The sequence below is a fragment of the Oncorhynchus mykiss genome, chromosome 4, assembly GCF_057628025.1.
Source record: "Oncorhynchus mykiss isolate SJ-2025 chromosome 4, ASM5762802v1, whole genome shotgun sequence".
NCBI lineage: Eukaryota > Metazoa > Chordata > Actinopteri > Salmoniformes > Salmonidae > Oncorhynchus > Oncorhynchus mykiss.
In genome coordinates, this window is record NC_143025.1 from 70,297,183 (window position 1) to 70,316,923 (window position 19,741).

General features: G+C 40.4%; 1 protein-coding gene across 1 annotated transcript in view; it reads right to left on the minus strand.

The window, feature by feature from the left end:
- Window positions 1-6,115: 6,115 nt before the first annotated feature.
- The window catches only part of LOC110522287 (opsin-5-like), a 47,133-nt gene continuing 33,507 nt past the window's right edge, over window positions 6,116-19,741 (minus strand). The window contains exons 3-7 of the mRNA XM_021600551.3: window positions 15,591-15,710; window positions 14,057-14,227; window positions 11,745-12,079; window positions 10,860-11,104; window positions 6,116-10,358 (exon numbers count right to left, since the gene is read on the minus strand). Of these exons, the coding sequence (XP_021456226.1) occupies window positions 10,292-10,358; window positions 10,860-11,104; window positions 11,745-12,079; window positions 14,057-14,227; window positions 15,591-15,710 (938 nt within the window). The 3' untranslated portion in view covers window positions 6,116-10,291. The remainder of the gene's footprint in view (window positions 10,359-10,859; window positions 11,105-11,744; window positions 12,080-14,056; window positions 14,228-15,590; window positions 15,711-19,741) is intronic.

Consider the following 19,741-nt stretch of genomic DNA (forward strand, 5'->3'; position numbering starts at 1 on the left):
CACCAAGATACTTCCTAGAGATGGCCGCCTGGCCAAACTGAGCAATCGGGGAGCAGGGCCTTGGTCAGGGAGTTGACCAAGAACCCGATGGTCACTCTGACAGAGCTCCAGAGTTCCTCTGTGGAGATGGGAGAACCTTCCAGAAGGAAAACCATCTCTGCAGCACTCCACCAATCAGGCCTTTATGGTAGAGTGGCCAGACTCCTCAGCAAAAGGCACATGACAGCCTGCTTGGAGGCACCTAAAGGACTCTCAGACCATGGGAAACAAGATTCTCTGGTCTGATGAAACCAAGACTGAACTCTTTGGCCTGAATGTTAAGGGTCTGGAGGAAACCTGGCACCATCCCTACGGTGAAGCATGGTGGTGGCAGAATCATGCTGTGGGGATGTTTTTCAGTTGCAGGGACTGGGAGACTAATCAGGATTGAGGGAAAGATGAACGGAGCAAAGTACAGAAAGATCCTTGATGAAAACCTGCTCCAGAGCACTCAGGACCTCAGACTGGGGCGAAGGTTCGCCTTCCAACAGTAATTCAGCCCTAAACACACAGTCAAGACAAAGCAACAGTGGCTTACAGTTGAAGTCGGAAGTTTACTTACACTTAGGTTGGAGTCATTAAAACTTGTTTTTCAACCACTCCACAAATTTCTTGTTAACAAACTATAGTTCAAACTATAGTTGTGCATGACACTAGTCATTTTTCCAACAATTGTTTACAGACAGATTATTTCACTTATAATTCACTGTATCACAATTCTAGTGGGTCAGAAGTTTACCTACACTAAGCTGACTGCACCTTTAAACAGCTTGGAACATTCCAGAAAATGATGTCATGGCTTTAGAAGCTTCTGATAGGCTAATTGACATAATTTGAGTCAATTGGAGTTGTACCTGTGGATGTATTTCAAGGCCTACCTTCAAACTCAGTGCCTCTTTGCTTGACATCATGGTAAAAAAATTGTAGACCTCCGCAAGTCTGGTTCATCCTTGGGAGCAATTTCCAAACGCCTGAAGGTACCACGTTCATCTGTACAAACACCATGTGACCAAGCAGCCGTCATACCGCTCAGGAAGAAGACGCGTTCTCCTAGAGATGAACGTACTTTGGTGCGAAAAGTGCAAATCAATCCCAGAACAACAGCAAACGACCTTGTGAAGATGCTGGAGGAAACAGGTACAAAATTATCTACAGTATATCCACAGTAAAACGAGTCCTATATCGACATAACCTGAAAGGCCGCTCAGCAATGAAGAAGCCACTGCAATAAACAGATATGGCTTATTAACCTATACGGTCTGAATAATGATGATCCAAGCTTCTTTGAAAATATATATAAGAATTTATCAACTCTACAAGCAACACTAGACTCTATTATTATGGTGGGAGATTTTAATACGGTCTTAAATACCTCTATGGACTGGAAAGGAAATCACACTACAAACTATCACCCTCAGGCACTTAAGGAAATCATGAATGTCATGGATATACTGGAATTAGTGGATATATGGAGACTTAAATACCCTGACCTAGTGAGAAATACATGGCGGAGGCTTAATCAAGCTAGTCGTCTTGACTACTTTCTTATGTTATTCTCTCTGGCACCAAAAGTTTAAAAAGTGTTGATAAGGGACAGAATGATCATCACATAATTGACATATATATTACTCTTACAGAATTTCCACGTGGGCGAGGATATTGGAAATTTAATCAAAGCCCACTAGATGATAAATTGTTTAGAACTAGGACAGAATAATTTATAACTGACTTTTTTCAGACATAACATAGGTACATCAGATCCCCTTATTGTATGGGACACTTTTAAATGTGTCTTTAGAGGCCATGCAATTCAGCACTCATCTATAAAACAAAAGCAATTTAGAACAAAAGAGTCCATATTAACAAAGGAAATTGAAGGACTAACAGTACAGTTAGATAGCAATAAAAACGTTACCATAGAGGCACAGAATAAGGAAAAACAAAAAGAAATGGAGGAACTTATTCAAGAAAGATCTCGTGTAATATATTATAATAATAAAGAGAACTGGATGGAATATGGGGGAAAATGCAACAAATTATTTTTCAATCTTCAATATAGAAATGTTACAAAAAAAAATGTATTAAAACTTGTTACAAATGATGGAGTCACGCATGATTCACCGGATGATATTTTGAAGGAGGAAGTAAAGTACTTTAAGAATATGTTTTCGTTTCAGTCTCCTCCATCTCCACTAACTCAAACTAATTGTATGGATTTTTTTCCTAGTAATAATGTAAAATCAACATCTGTACAGAAAGACTCATGTGAAGGCCAAATTACAGAGGAGGAACTGCTTGATATAATTGGGGCCTTTAAGGATGGAAAAACTCCAGGGCTGGATCAGAGATGTAGCCAAGAGGCCCATGATCACTCTGGATGAACTGCAGAGATCTACAGCTGAGGTGGGAGACTCTGTCCATAGGACAACAATCAGTCGTATATTGCACAAATCTGGCCTTTATGGAAGAGTGGCAAGAAGAAAGCCATTTCTTAAAGATATCCATAAAAAGTGTCGTTTAAAGTTTGCCACAAGCCACCTGGGAGACACACCAAACATGTGGAAGAAGGTGCTCTGGTCAGATGAAACCAAAATTGAACTTTTTGGCAACAATGCAAAACGTTATGTTTGGCGTAAAAGCAACACAGCTGAACACACCATCCCCACTGTCAAACATAGTGGTGGCAGCATCATGGTTTGGGCCTGCTTTTCTTCAGCAGGGACAGGGATGGTTAAATGGTTAAAATTGATGGGAAGATGGATGGAGCCAAATACTGGACCATTCTGGAAGAAAACCTGATGGAGTCTGCAAAAGACCTGAGACTGGGACGGAGATTTGTCTTCCAACAAGACAATGATCCAAAACATAAAGCAAAATCTACAATGGAATGGTTCAAAAATAAACATATCCAGGTGTTAGAATGGCCAAGTCAAAGTCCAGACCTGAATCCAATCGAGAATCTGTGGAAAGAACTGAAAACTGCTGTTCACAAATGCTCTCCATCCAACCTCACTGAGCTCGAGCTGTTTTGCAAGGAGGAATGGGAAAAAAATTCAGTCTCTCGATGTGCAAAACTGATAGAGACATACCCCAAGCGACTTACAGCTGTAATCGCAGCAAAAGGTGGCGCTACAAAGTATTAATTTAAGGGGGCTGAATAATTTTGCACGCCCAATTTTTCAGTTTTTGATTTGTTAAAAAAGTTTGAAATATCCAATAAATGTCGTTCCACTTCATGATTGTGTCCCACTTGTTGTTGATTCTTCACAAAAAAATACAGTTTTATATCTTTATGTTTGAAGCCTGAAATGTGGCAAAAGGTCGCAAAGTTCAATGGGGCCGAATACTTTCGCAAGGCATTGTAAAACTGTATTTTTTTTGTGAAGAATCAACAACAAGTGGGACACAATCATGAAGTGGAACGACATTTATTGGATATTTCAAACTTTTTTAACAAATCAAAAACTGAAAAATTGGGCGTGCAATCTTCCCAGCTCTGCAGATTCTACTGTGAGGAGGCAGAGTCATTAGATCATTTATTTTGGTATTGTCCATATGTAGCTCGTTATTGGCTGAAGAATTGCAACATTTGCCTAAAACTAACGCTGCAGATAGCAATACTGGGTGATTTGAAAAGCCATAGTCAATCAATCAATAATATAATAATTATTTTAGCAAAAGTTTTTATTTTTTTATTTACAATCTGTAGAAACTATGAGAATAGAAAGGTTAAATTATTTTGTGAAGCATCACAGCACAGTTGAAAAATATATGGCAAATAGAAATCCAAAATGGATGATGTTGAGAGATAGATGGGAGGGGTTGAATGGAGCTGAAGGGTGGGACTAATAATAAGATAAACAATGTAAAACATATGGGGTCTGTAAAATGTATATAGGTTCAGAACTTTTTGTGAAATAGCACAGTTACAAATAGAAATCAAACTGGATGGACATCAGAAATAGAGGAAGGACTAAGAACAAACAAGAGAGAACTATTGTAAAGTAGACTGTGTCTGTAGAATGTGTATAAGATGTATGGATTGAAGGTAGAAGCAGAAGGGTTTATTAGTTTACTCCAATTGGGGGATCGGCGGTAGGGTTTGAGGGGAATAATAATAAAGGTATATTCTTTTAAAAAAGTATGTATGTTTATATAGGTATGTGTTTGTATATATGTGTATATGTATGCATGCGTGTATGGATATATATATTTACCCACAAAATATATGGGGGATTGGAAATGATGTAGGCAATTACATTGATGGAAGCAACATTCTTTCCGCAATATTAAGCTGATCCATAAAAAGAAGCCACTGCTCCAAAACCGCCATAAAAAAGCCAGACTATGGTTGGCAACTGCACATGGGGGCAGAGATTGTAATTTTGGAGAAATGTACTCTGGTCTGATGAAACAAAAATATAACTGTTTGGCCATAATGACCATTGTTATGTTTGGAGATATGTTTGTGGGGATGCTTTGCTGCAGGAGGGACTGGTTCACTTCACAAAATAGATGGCATCATGAGGGAGTAAAATTATGTGCATATATTGAAGCAAAACCTCAAGACATCAGTCAGGAAGTTAAAGCTTGGTCGCAAAATGATCTTCCAAATGGACAATCATGCTTCGAAAGTTGTGGCAAAATGGCTTAAGGACAACAAAGTCAAGGTATTGGAGTGGCCATCATAACGCCCTGACCTCAATCCTATAGAAAATGTGTGGGCAGAACTTTAAAAGCATGTGCGAGCAAGGAGGCCTACAAACCTGACTCAGTTACACCAGCTCTGTCAGGATGGGCCAATGGGCCAAAATTCTCCCAACTTATTGTGGGAAGCTTGTGTGAAGGCTACCTGAAACGTTTGACCCAAGTTAAACAATTTAAAGGCAATACTACCAAATACTAATTGAGTGTATGTAAACTTCTGACCCACTGGGAATGTGATGAAATAAATAAAAGCTGAAATAAATCATTCTCTCTACTACTTTTCTGACATTTCACATTCTTAAAATAAAGTGGTGATCCTAACTGACCTAAGACAGGGAATTTTTACTAGGATTAAATGTCAGGAATTGTGAAAAACTGATTTTAAATGTATTTGGCTAAGGTGAATGTAAACTTCCGACTTCAACTGTAGGTACAAGTGTCTGAATGTCCTTGAGTGGCTCAACCAGAGCCCAGACATGAACCCGATCGAACATCTCTGGAGATACCTGAAAGTATCTGAGCAGTGTCCCCATCAAACCTGACAGAGCTTGAGAGGATCTGCAGAGAAAAATGAGAGAAACTCACCAAATACAGGTGTGCCAAGCTTGTAGCATCATACCCAACAAGATACAAGTCTGAAAACCCTGCCAAAGGTGTTTCAACAAAGTACTGAGTATAGGGTCTGAATACTTAAGTAAATGTGATATTTCAGTTATTTTTTAAATACTTTTGAAAAAATGTCTAAAAACCTGTTTTTGCTTTGTCATTATGGGGTATTGTGTGGAGATTGATGAGGGGGAAAAACGATTTAATCAATTTTAAAATTAGGCTGTAACGTAACAAAATGTGAAAAAAGGCAAGGGGTCTGAATACTTACCAAATGCACTGTAAGCATGCAGTTAAAATTGAGGAAAATCTGCAATCTTGGTACTGGATATCCATTTCTACAGCAAGATCTTGAGCCTTTGCCAAATTAAATAAAATGGTTTGCTGTTAAGTGCCATTGTCAGCAACTAAATACAGCAATATAATGTTTAGGCCATGCTTGCTCAAAGGCATGGAAATGTTCAGTTGAAATTCTGTAGAAAATATTAAAATATACATATTTGCTTCACATGAATATTATATAGATATCTTACATTTTAGGATCAATTTATTGTAGGGTATTGTGCATGTAAGTCATGATGATTGAATCAGACTTTCGAGTAGAAGTGTTATGTGACTCTGAGTTAAGTGTTAGGTGACTCTAAATGAAGTGTGTATCAACATGGGAGTCAGACTATTTGTGTACCATTCTATTCTCTCCTCATGAGGGTGTTGGATGCCTCATGAGGATGCCCTATCAAACATAAATAAAACATCTATATCATCTAAATATATGTGCATAACTGCACCTTTTATTGCACTTATCATTATTCAACACAACAGATTTGCAATGGCTATGGAATGCTGTACTTTTTCTTTACAAAATAAAGGGACAAAGACGAATTCCTCAAAGAATGTGGAATGAAGTATAAGGTGTGACATGTGGTACTTGAAAGCAAACTACAGGTAGTATAAATTAATACAGTTACTGTATGCTTTTAGGAAATACATATGATAATAAGCAATGTGACATAATCCTCCTGGACCACAGTACTTGCTTCTTCAGATGATGTTCTTCATGATAAAACATTAAAACAAAACACTTTCAGTGATTTAGTTAGGAAAATGCAATGAATGACAGATGTAGGATCTTAATTTGATCACACTGCTGCAGGAAATTAAAAAAGCCATCTGAAGTTTGTAATTTCCACTTTGAAATTAAAAAAAATATATATATAATCCACAAAATAATTAAAATGTTCTCCTGTTGAATAATTACTTTCCTGCTGCGGCAAACTGTCTCAAATTAAGATCCTACACCTGTAGAGCCGCCTTCTTTTCTGAGACACAATCAAACCCTGTTGAAGTACACTAGTGCATCATCCTTAAACCCCTTTAAGAAACCCAACAGAGGCAGATAACGTAGTGAGATTAATACTGTGATGTGGAGACATACAGACAGCCCACCAAGGAAAAAGATTACACCTTGTCTTAACCTATACCTGAGATCAAATAAAGACACCATATTAGCTATCTCCTTCCTCATTCATAATTTTGTACATAAGCAAGATGTGATGACAGGTAAGCATTACAGTTGACTACTACCTATTTGACATCAATATTAACCTCTTAGTTGACATACATTTTGTACAGATGCAAATCTCAAAAATTGAGAAAAAAAATGCATAACATTACAGAACATTTGATATCAATAAGCTCTCCTAATACTGTCATTCACAACTTTACACAATAAAATAATAAACAAATCAAATCAAATGATTAGCAAGGCAATGAAAGAGTACATACTGAAAATCATACAAACAACAAAAACACAGATCCAGTAAGACACTGAGAAAGGAGATATTGTTTAAGTGATAATGCCCTTGAAGCCGGTGTTTGGAGAATATATTGGCACGGGTGTTGTAAGTTGATGGCCGGTAAACCGTGCCAATAAATCCTCCAAACACTGGCTTCAAGGGCATTATCACTTTTATACAACGGGTAACCAACATATTCAAATAATGATTGACATATTTTCACTAAAAACATTATTTTGATACATTTATTCATACTATTTCATCCTTCCACAAGACATAGTGCCGACACAAATCTAGAGTTGCTACCCAAGCCATCTGGTCATTCGTGCTATCGGTTCAGTTGACAGAGACGCGACCCAGTCGTTCAGTCTTTTTGTTCTGTATCTATGGATGCGGCCCAGTCGTTTGTTCTAAATGTTCCATTGCCATACTGGCTGGCAACGTACTCATCCCTTGCTTTCTAGATATCCAACTATGGCTAACTTACAGTCACGTCAAACAGTGCAGCTAGAATAACAACAGTAGCTGCATTTGCCTTTTTTTATGTTTTCTAGAGACATTTAATCGGATACATCCATAACAATGAGCTAATGAGGCGCGATTTCGCCTGGCATAGAAAATGTGCTCTCTCATCAGGAAACTGTTGTTCAGAGGAGCGAGCCAACAACACAGCCAGCAGAATAACTTCAAACTGCAGCTAGAGAGACTGCAAATGTTTCGTTTGACCTGTTTTCTATTGTTAGTTCTTTGTATATATCCATAAAAATTATGCCGATTCATGACTTCGATTGGCTGAGAAAAGTTGCCTGCCTGTCTCGTCCCAACTCCTGACATCTGCTGGAGATCGAATTTGAATATTGAAGCAATGTTGTAAATGTCGGAGAGACAGACAGCAAGGTTTATACAAATCTCCGCTGTTGAAAACAAAATGTTAGTCTAAAAGAAATAGGAGATAATGTCTAGATGCTTTTTATAGTGGAGATCACGTTTATAAATTGCCTGGCTGGGCTGATGAGACAGTGGATTGCACCATCAGATGGAATAGAGTAAATAGGCATTTTAACGTCATAGATTTAGCTGGTGGTAACTTGTGGAATAGACGCAAACTGGAATGGGGTTTTCCAATCAGCATTCAGGATTAGACCCACCTGTTGTATGATTTTGAATAAATCCTGTCAAATAAAGATTGTTGATTGTTCTTGCCAATGTTAGGACCTTAGGCTGAGTGCAGGTGTGTTGATCCTTCTGCCTTTCTATTGTTCTAAGGAGGTCAGCGAGTCTAGGGCCTCTTTTGTTTTTTTCAGTGTGTTGAATGCGGACACCCTCAGTTAGAGTAAAGATGAAAGATTTAAAATACAATAATAGACAATATGACAGTTGTAATAACCAATAGGATAATTATTTGCACTGAATGTTTATGCATTTCTAAAGATTGTTTTCTTGCATATAACTCAAAGCCTGGACTCCATACACAAGCACACACAGTATAAATACTTTAAAAAAAAACATGTTACTGACTTTGAAAACTGACTTTGATCTTAATAGCACCTCAACTTACTTTAATTAAGTTAATTACTTTAATTAAATTAGTAATTGAGAGGTATAAAAGCAAAAAACACATTTCTGGTTGTCTTATTCTTTCTGATCATGTGGATTTGTATTCAATTGTGTTTTGTCAAATCAACATAAACTGAGTGTACACAGCATTCAGAACACCTGCTCTTTCCATGACAAAGACTGACCAGGTGAATCCAGGTGGAAGCTATGATCCCTTATAGCTGTCAACTGTTAAACCCACTTCAATCCCTGTAGATGAAGGTGAGGATCTAGGTTAAAGAAGGATTTTTAAGCCTTAAGACATGGATTGTGTATGTGTGTCATTTTAGAGGGTGAAAGTGCAAGACAAAATATTGAAGTGCCTTTGAACAGGGTATGGTAGTAGGTTCCAGGCGCACAGGTTTGTGTCAAGAATTGCATCGCAGCTTGATTTTTCACGCTCAACATTTTACGGTGCATAACAAAAATGGTCCTCCACCCAAAGGACATCCAGCCAACTTGACACAACTTTGGGAAGCAATGGAGTCAACATGGGCCAGCATTCCTGTCGAACGCTTTTGACACCTTGTCGAAGCCATGCCCCGACAAATTGAGGCTGTTCTGAGGGTAAAAGGAAGGGTGCAACTCAATATTAGGAAGGTGTTCTTAATGTCTTGTATATGAGACGTAAAGGCTAACATCTGCTTATACAGAATGGATAACGATGACAGGAGCATAGTGCTGTACCACATAGCCTATACTCTTAACAGACATTGTTGCGCTGTGACTTGATATTTGGTCCAATTAACATGCGCTGGTGGCTACCTCACAGTGGAGCGTGCAGTTTGTGCATGAGCTAAAATAGTATTTTGTTTTGTGATGTCAATGACGTCTCTAAACATGTATCCAGTGACACTAAGAATCATGATGACTTTGACCGTTGATGAAAAGTGCTGCTACGGTCAAACCTGCCCGAAGCAGTGATTAACACTTAACCCCAACATCCACACCACAGTCTCTCCAGCACTCTGTACAGATATGGTATCTTAATTTGATCACTTTGCTCCACAGAACATTTTTTGTCCTAGTAGTAGCATAATGTCCCTGAAAACCTGCAGTTTCTCTTTCTATCACTATATCTCACACCTAAACTGTAGCCTATCAGAACTATTTTCCTGTTAGAAATTATAACTTTTTTGGGGAATAATCAAATAGTCCTCCTCCTGTGGCAGGATTATTTTACTCCTGCAACAAAACTGGTCAAATTAAGATCCAACATCTGTATATCATACCTCGTTCTTAACAACACTTTAGATCTTACAGGAGCACATCAAAGTTAAAGTTTAAATATGCATGTCACAGGTGTCACAATACACAATCTGTACAAAGTGTAAAAATACATCTTGACAACAGCCTTGAGCTGTAAACACAGAGGGACGTGAGGTAGGAGAGTACAGAGAGCTGTTTGAAGCAGGAACATAGATACAGCAAGGCTGGGTAGCGTACAGTAGGTTTGGGTGATGAGCGGTGGTCAATATCTTTGCAGATGATAGCAGGGTTGTGATTGGACAGGTGTCAAATCATAGGAGATTACCACTGTTTTTCTCTCACATTTCAATGTGAGCCTCATTACTGGACGGACTGACTTTAAGCGAGCCAGAAATTGTGTAAAACCTGTGGAAGATACAATGGGAGAAAAGTTTCATAAGTTAGAAATGTTGCATTGAAAACTATGCAATTTTTAAGGTATAGCGGTGATATGACGTACATGCAGAAAGTAAACAGCATCGTGGGTCAATTTCCACAACAACTAAGAGCATTGAAGCATGAGGCTCAACTTCTCCGCTGTTTTGGTACCCTGAATACCACGCTGTGAACAGCGTGAAGCGAACCCGTGCACATGAGCAGATATTATGTATGACTGTGTGAGAGCAAAGTCTTGTATCTTGCTCATCTTAGTATCTGCGATGCTGCTCGTGGCAACGTCATTTAGCTGAGTCTACCTTCAACTCTAGATCTAGCAAGCTGTTTGGGAAAACGTTGAAATATGATTGTTTTAACTCTAGCAAGCCATTAAACAAGGTAAATGTTAAACTAGGTCGGTACAGTTGTAACTGTCAATCCAGGGGAATAGAAAGTAGAAGAGAAAGCCATGAAATGAATACTACTCCATACCTTGACTTTTTTAAATGTGTGCGCTTCTTCAGAACTTGAAAACAGGAGGATTTAGCGCAGGAGTGTTTCAGGTCGATGACCTGGTAGATGATGGGGTTGTACATGGCAGAGGACTTAGCAAGCAGAGTGGGGATCACAGAGACCGAGATAGGCACTGAGTCGGGCTCGCCAAACGCAGACACCACTGAGACCACTGCATAAGGGATCCACGCTATCAAGAAACCAGCGCAGATCAGCATCGCCACCTGGAGGACACAAGTAGAACCACATCACTGGTCAGTCTCACAATAGTTAAAGTATCTCTGAGGTGAGGTTCCGTGCCCACACGCCCACACACACACACAAGAGCTCTGCTAACCGACTCGAGCCCGACGGGCCCTGACATTATACATCGGGTTAGGGCCGGGTAGGGCCTGTTTATTCCTCAATAACTAGGGTACAGGCAGGGTTTGGGTATCCATAAATTGATCGCTAACATTTTGAAGCTGAGCAGTACAGTCATATCTAACTAAGATCATAACATTGTGTCAGAAGTTATTTTTCAAATATAAGACAGGAGTTTGAGTTTTGTCAGAGTTTAGAGTGAGCAGAGGAGCCCAAGTGGAGCCGTTGCTATGGATACTCACAGACTCAGATTCGTCATGAGCAGAGAGCATGCAGAGTGAGCAGCGCTCAGGAAGCGAGTGACAGACAGAGAGGAGCAGCTAATTGATTTACTAACGGAGGATGTTATTTCTGATTTTGAGTTTCGGGCAGGGCCTTAAATTTGGCAGAAGCAATCGGGCCTGGGTAGGGTAGAGCCTGGACGTTGCAGGCATAGGTAGGGCTCGGGCTTAAAATTCATGTCTGTTCAGGGCTCTGACACACACACACACACACACACACCTTGGTCAGTTTCATCTCCAGATTATGGCTGTTCTTGTTCCTGGTGTCAAAGTGGGAGATTTCCTTGGCTGAGGACTTCACCTTGAAGATGATCATGACGTAGGAGAAAACGATGATGCCGGTGGGGAAGATAAGACAGAAGAAGAGGATTGCAATGACGAAGCTCTGGCCCGCCACGGAAGCCTGGGCCAGCCACCAGTCCAGAGTGCAGGAAGTGCCAAAGGGCTCGGGAGCATAGCTGCCCCAGCCCACCAGGGGCATGGTGGCCCAGAAGCCTGCATACAGCCACACAAACACCATACTCAGGAAAGCATGTTGCCTCTTTAGCCACGTTCCTGTGGGTACATTTATGGGCAGAATGATTGATAATGAATTGGTTCATCATAATAATAAAGTGTAATAATAATAATAAAGATATCACAGCTCATAATTTCAATTAACTTATTAATGAAAAAGTTCTAATTATTAATTATTCTAAAGGTCTTGTGTTACTGTAAACAGGGGTGTCAAACATACGCCCCGGGTCCAATCCGGCTCCCGGGTGGTTTAAGTAAAACAAATACAACTTGTAAAGTTTTTTTATACTTTAAAATTACTAAATCAAAACTGTGTAGAAATGATAAGGGACCTACAGTACATTCCTAAAGTTTCTTGGCTGTGTCTAGCTCGCTAATAATCACTGAATTGAAAGCTAGACAGTCAGGAAGTATCTTTTTTTTTTTAAAAACAATTAGATGATACACTGTGCCGCCCAAACAGATCCACAGATTACACAATCTCTATTGCACTCCACACTGCCCTTTCCCACTATGTGAGAACGCTGTTAATTGACTACAACTCAGCGTTCAACACCATAGTGCCCTCCAAGCTAACAGTAAGCTAAGGACCCTGGGACTGAACACCTCCCTCTGCAACTGGATCCTGGACTTTCTGACGGGACGGCCCCAGGTGGTGAGGGTAGGCAACAACACATTCGCAACGCTGACCCTTAACATGGGAGCCCTTCAGAGTTGCATGCTTAGACACCTTCCTGTATTCCCTGTTAACTCGCTACTGCGTTGTAGAGCACGACTCCAACACCATCATTAAGTTAGCCTGATTTCCGACAACAACGAGACAGCCTATAGGGAGGAGGTCAGAGACCTGGCAGTGTGGTGCCAGGACAACAACCTCTCCCTCAACGTCAGCAAGACAAAGGAGCTGATTGTGGACTACAGGAAACGGAGAGATGAGCATGCACCCATTCACATCGACAAGGCTGTAGTGGAGCGGGTCGAGAGCTTTAAGTCACGAGATCCTGAGGCCCATTGTCGTGCCATTCATCCGCCATCACGTCATGTTTCAGCATGATAATGCTCAGACCCATGTCGCAAGGATCTGCACACAATTCATGGAAGCTGAAAATGTCCCAGATCTTCCATGGCCTGCATACACACCAGACATGTCCACCACTGAGCCTGTTTGGGATGCTCTGGATCGACATGCACAGCACCGCGTTCCAGTTTCCGCCAATAACCAGCAACTTCGCACAGCCATTGAAGAGGAGTGGGACAACATTCCACAGGCCACAATCAACTCTATGCAATGAAGAAGTGTCTCGCTGCATGAGGCAAATGGTCACACCAGATACTGACTGGTTTTCTGATCCACGCCCCTAGCTTTTTTTAAAGGTATCTGTGACCAACAGATGCATATCTGTATTCCCAGTCATGTGAAATCCATAGATTAGGGCCTAATGAATTTAGTTCAATTGACTGATTTCCTTATATGAAGTGTAACTAAATTGTTGCATGTGGCATGTTTATTTTTGTTCAGTGTAGTTAGGTAGAGTTAACGAATAGCTATCCAGACTCTGCATTGACCACACACATTTTTTTACCCATCACATACGCTGCTGCTACTGTTTAAGATCTGTCACTTTATTCCTAGTTTTTTGTTACATATCTGCCTCAATTACCTCGTACCCCTGCACTTCGACTCGGTACTGGTACCCTGTGTACATAGCCATGTTATCATTACTCATTGTGTACTTATTATTACTTATTTTATTATATGTTTTACTTTTCTATCATTTCTATATTTTCTTTCTCTCTGCATTATTGGGAAGGACCCGTAAGTAAGCATTTCTCTGTTAGTCATTTATTTGTTAGAGGATATTCTTTGCTAATTCTTTGCTCGGCAAGGAAATGTAAGTGATCTTCAGTGCAGCCCTACGGACACCATTGAAGACCGAATGCGACCAGCGGGGCAAAATGTAGTTTGACACCCCTGCTGTAAACCAAAACACAAACTGAGAACATAGCCCACTGTACCGTATCTGAGGTGGCAGATCTTGAGGTATCTGTCTAGGCTGACTACGGTCATGGTGATGAGGCTGCCAACACCGAAGAAGAAGCCAGCCCAGCCATAGAAACGACAGCCCTCCCAGCCAAACAGCCAGCGGTGGGAGAAACTGGACGCCACAAAGAACGGCTTCCCTGTGACTTCAAGACCAAACACACACAGTTGTTAACCACCTCAAATGAGCCGTGTGTGCTGTAAAGGCATGAGAATATATAGTATACATGTACAGTAACATAGTAATGTAGGCCTTAAAATGCATGAGAATTCAAATGAAAAACCATCCTCTTCATCCACTTCACATAACAGAAGTGCTGTTTCTTCAAAACCCACAATGATAACAGATGCAGTAAAGTTACAATCCTGAGGCATAGCATGGGACAGAAGAGGTGATCATAAATAGTGTTTATATCGTGTGAGGAGAAAGTGGCATCCTCACCGGTCTGACGCCACAGAGGTTCAGAGAGCACAGTTATGACCCTGTCTCTATATACATGTTGACGTACACACACTGCACTCTCCACCAACCCTCGTAGTTAATAAAATACTCTTTCTCTCACTTTATGACTCCTACAGTATTATGGTAAAATGGCTACGAAATATTCTGGCCCTCTTTTCATTTGGACCTCCAACATCTGAGTGACATTCCCAAGATGCAGGCAAAGCTGGCAGACACAAATAGATCATGCTTGTTGTCTGCTGTGGACGTTGGCTCAAGTCCTAGAGAGCAATGCAGGCGTCTCATACAGAGAGACATAGTTGGCCCAGAGACCAAGAAATAAACAGATAAACAAGTGAGCATCTCGTGGTTGTATGAGACACAGAGAGAGCTGGCCAGAGATTGTTCTGAGACTGAGACATACTGTTGTGAATTCTGCTTCTGGCTGGGTCACAGGGACTCTTTGAGAAACTAGAATATTCTCAGATAAAGGGGATTTTTAAAACAACATTTCTTAACTGAGATGACTGCTTACAGTGGAACTAAACCTCTTGTACATCAAAGGCCTGGTCTATCGATATATTGTGATCAACATGCCAGGTAGAGTCATTAGAGGTGAGTTCTTTTGACGTGATGCTGTTCCTCTAATATCCAAACGATGGCGATAAAGGACTAATTCCAGATTAAGCCACAATTTAGCATATTTCAGGGTGAGTTACCAAACATGCCTAAAAAGTTATGACTTTAAAGCAACTCGGTGATTCTCTCTCTCTCTCTCTCTCTCTCTCTCTCTCTCTCTCTCTCTCTCTCTCTCTCTCTCCCTCACTCTCTCGCTTTCTTGTCATTATATTCCACCACTTCATCTTCTTCCAACCATGACAACCATTCCCATGTGTCAGGATGTACAGTACATGAGTAAATGTTAACGCAGCGCTACCATTGTTCATATACATGCTGTTCGGAATTGAAATACACAGACTACACAGGACTAATCCACCATACACTGTTCTGTACAGAAACACACTGTACATGGACATACTGTATGAAGAGACTGCGGAATGGTTTACCTGATATGCAAAAGTCAAATATGGCTAAGTTGACTGTCATGAGCTCAGGCGGCCTTAGCTTTGTCTTGCGTTTGATGGTCATGTATATAACATAGCCATTTCCTATGGCTGACATGATCCCTGCAGAGAAAACAGAGGACAAGAGGAAGACATGACAAGTTGTAAAATGCAACATGACAGGGTGTACCTACAGGTTAGTCAATTTACATACTTAGGCCTATGGCATACTTGTTTTAATTATAATGCTATAATATGATATAATATTATTTTAAAGGGGCAATCTGCAGTTGCTACGTCCATTTTTTGACTTATAAATGAATGATATGTACATATTGATTTTTGAAGACTATGACTTATAAATGCCTCATGATCTTGGTTTAACTGTCGTACCCCATTAGAACCCAAAATATAAGCTAGTTTATTTTACTCGCTAATGTCCAATTCCTGGATAATAAAATTGACGAGCTCAAGGCGAGAGTTGCTTTTCAGAGAGACATCAGGGATTGTAACATACTCTGCTTCACGGAAACATGGCTCTCTCGAGATATACTGTCTGACTCTGTAAAGCCAGTTGGGATCTCTGTACATCGCGCTGACAGGAACAAACATCTCTCCGGGAAGCAGAAGGGTGGAGGTATATGTTTTATGATCAACGTCTTATGGTGTAACTATGATAGCATACAGGAACTCAAGTCCTTCTGTTCACCTAACCTAGAATATCTCACAATCAAATGGCGACCGTACTATCTCCCAAGATCATTTTTGTCAATAATAGCCACAACAGTCTATACCCCCCCCTCCCCCAAGCGGATACCACAGAGGTCCTCAAAGAACTTCACTGGACCTTATGCAAATTGAAAACCACATATCCTGAGGCTGCATTTATTGTAGCTGGGAATTTGAACAAAGCAAGGAAGAGGTTCCCGAAATTCTATCAACATATTGATTGTTGGACTCGCGCTGCTAAAACCCTCAACCATTGCTATACTACCTTTCAGAATGCATATAAGGCCCTCCATTCAGCAAATCGGACCACAATGCCATCTTGCTCCTCCCCTCCTATAAGCAGAAACTCAAACAGGAAGCACCCGTGGTGAGGTCTATTCAACGCTGGTCTGACCAATCAGAATCCACACTTCAAGATTGTTTTTATCACGCGGACTGGAATATGTTCAGAGTAGCTTCAGAAAATAATATCGACACATATACCGATATGGTGAATGAGTTTATCAGGAAGTTCAACAGCATAGTGCCCTCAAAGCTCATCACTAAGCTAAGGACCCTGGAACTAAACACCTCCCTCTGCAACTGGATCCTGGACTTACTGACTGGCCGCCCCCAGGTGGTAAGGGTAGGTAACTACACATTCTTGGTCCCCTTCTGTATTCCCTGTTCACTCATGACTGCATGGCCAGGCATGACTCCAACACCATCATTAAGTTTGCTGATGACACAACAGTGGTAGGCCTATTCACCGACAACGATGAGACATATCACCTCAATTACCTTGACTAACTAGTGCCCCCGCACATTGACTCTGTACCTTCTGTAAAAAGCCTTGCTATTGTTATTTTACTGCTGCTCTTTAATTATTTGTTACATTTATTTTTTACTTTACACGTATTTTTCTTAAAACAGCAGTGTTGGTTAAGGGCTTGTAAGTAAACATTTCACTTTAAGCTCTACACCTGTTGTATTCGGCGCATGTGACAAATAAAAATGGATTTGATTTGATTTGCTTGCTTGGCAGAGTGTCACTCTTCCATAGAAACACTGTGCATGTATTGACTGCAATGACTGCCAATTTAATTAATCTGGTTTTGCTACCAATATTAACTGGTAGAACAGTCATCTCCAAGAAGAATAAGGGAAGGATCTAGTGGTACAGTCATATCAGTGACCTGTGATAAGATCTGAATAATTCTTCCCAATAATTGCCTAGTTCAGGGCAGGACAAAAACATATGCAAAAGTGTGCCCACCCCTGTTTTACAAGGCCCATACACATTCACAATGGTAATGGTCTCAGTATTAATAAAACCCTGAATGATCACAAACCTACCTCCTTTGTCTTTAATCTTAGATTGAAGCTGAAAGAGGCATTGCTTATTAATGAGAATGGCCAACCCGCTTGCCCGAGACATGAAAGATGAATAGTACACTTGACCCACCCACTCTCTTTTCAGTTTATCGTGCTCAGTCAGTCAGGCGTGTCTCCTGAAGAAGAGCTATATCAACCTTATGTTGCTTTAGATAATTCAGAATGCGTTTGCGCTTGACTGGGCATTTAGTACCCCTAATGTTAGTTATCATAAATGTATACATATTAGGTGTCGACAGCTTTAAAGAAAATAAGAAATAGGGAAAGAGATGCAAATAAAATGGTGTTGAGCATGTACAAATTGTACAAAATGAAAGTATAATATAGTCAACATCTCGTGGGCTAATACCCTGACCCTACCACAAACCCACTCATCCCCCTCCCCAACTGAGGGAGTTAAAAACCCATACCCCTAGACACTAGTCTTTAAGCTAGATGTACTGTATCTGCTATGCATAGCATCGCCCGAATTAGGTACATTCAAAATGATATGTACAAGTTAGCACATAAAAGTGCATTAACTGTTCACTGTAATTTGAAAATGTTGACAGTCGAGTCACAAAATACAATTTCAATCAAAGCAGAAAACGTCATCAACAATAATGACGGGATTATTTAGCCCCACATGACCATGTCAACAACACCCAAGCACCCAAGCACCACAGGAAAAAAGTTATCAAGCTACGATGAATAAATGAAAACCTATACTAGATGAGAACTATCATCCTTCAAATATGAAATAGAGATAATTAGTTAACCAATCACCATCATCCTGAGTCCACATTATGGCAAGAACAGCTCAAATAAGCAAAGAGAAACGACAGTCCATCATTACTTTAAGACATGAAGGTCAATCAATGTGGAAAATTTCAAGAACTTTTAAAGTTTCTTCAAGTGCAGTTGCAAAAACTATCAAGCGCTATGATGAAACTGGCTGTCATGAGGACCACCACAGTTAAGGAAGACCCAGAGCTGCTGCAGAGGATAAGTTCATTAGAGGTACCAGTCTTAGAAATCAGCAATTGACAGCACCTCAGAAATTGCAACCCAAATAAACACTTCACAGAGTTCAAGTGAGTTCAAGAAACAGACACATCTCAACATCAACTGTTCAGAGAAGACTGTGTGAATCATGGTCAAATTGCTGCAAAGAAACCACTACTAAAGGACACCAATAAGAAGAAGAGACTTTCTTGGGCCACGAAACATGAGCAATGGACATTAGACTGGTGGAAATCTGTCATTTAGTCTGATGAGTCCAAATTTGAGGTTTTTGGTTACAACCGCAGTGACTTTGTGAGACGCAGAGTAGGTGAATGGATGAAGTCTGCATGTGTGGTTCCCACCGGGAAGCATGGAGGAGGAGGTGTCATGGTGTGGGGGTGCTTTGCTGGTGACACTGTCAGTGATTTATTTAGAATTTAAGGCATACTTAACCAGCATTGCTACCACAGCATTCTGCAGTGTTACGCCATCCTATCTGGTTTGCGCTTAGTGGGACTATCATTTGTTTTTCAACAGGACAATGACCCAAAACACACCTCCAGGCTGTTTAAGGGCTATTTGACCAAGAAGGAGAGAGATGGAGTGCTGCATCAGATGACGTGGCCTCCACAATCACCCAATTGAGATAGTTTGGATGAGTCAAACCGCACAGTGAAGGAAAATCAGCCAACAAGTGCTCAGCATATGTGGGAACTCCTTCAAGACAATTGGAAAAGCATTCCAGGTGAAGCTGGTTGAGAGAATGCCAAGAGTGTACAAAGCTGTCATCAAGGCAAAGGGTGGCTACTTTGAAGAATCTAAAATATATTTAGATTTTTTTACTATTTTTGGTTACTACAAAATTCCATATGTGTTATTTTATTGTTTTGATGTCTTCACTATTCTTGTACAATGTAGAAAATAGTAAAAATAAAGAAAAACCCTTGAATGAGTAGGTGTGTCCAAACCTTTGACTGGTACTGTACATACTTACACATACACAATGTTAAAGCTATCATCTAGCTGGCAATTAGGCGGTCAGTCACATATTAGTGCCAGCTGGTGTG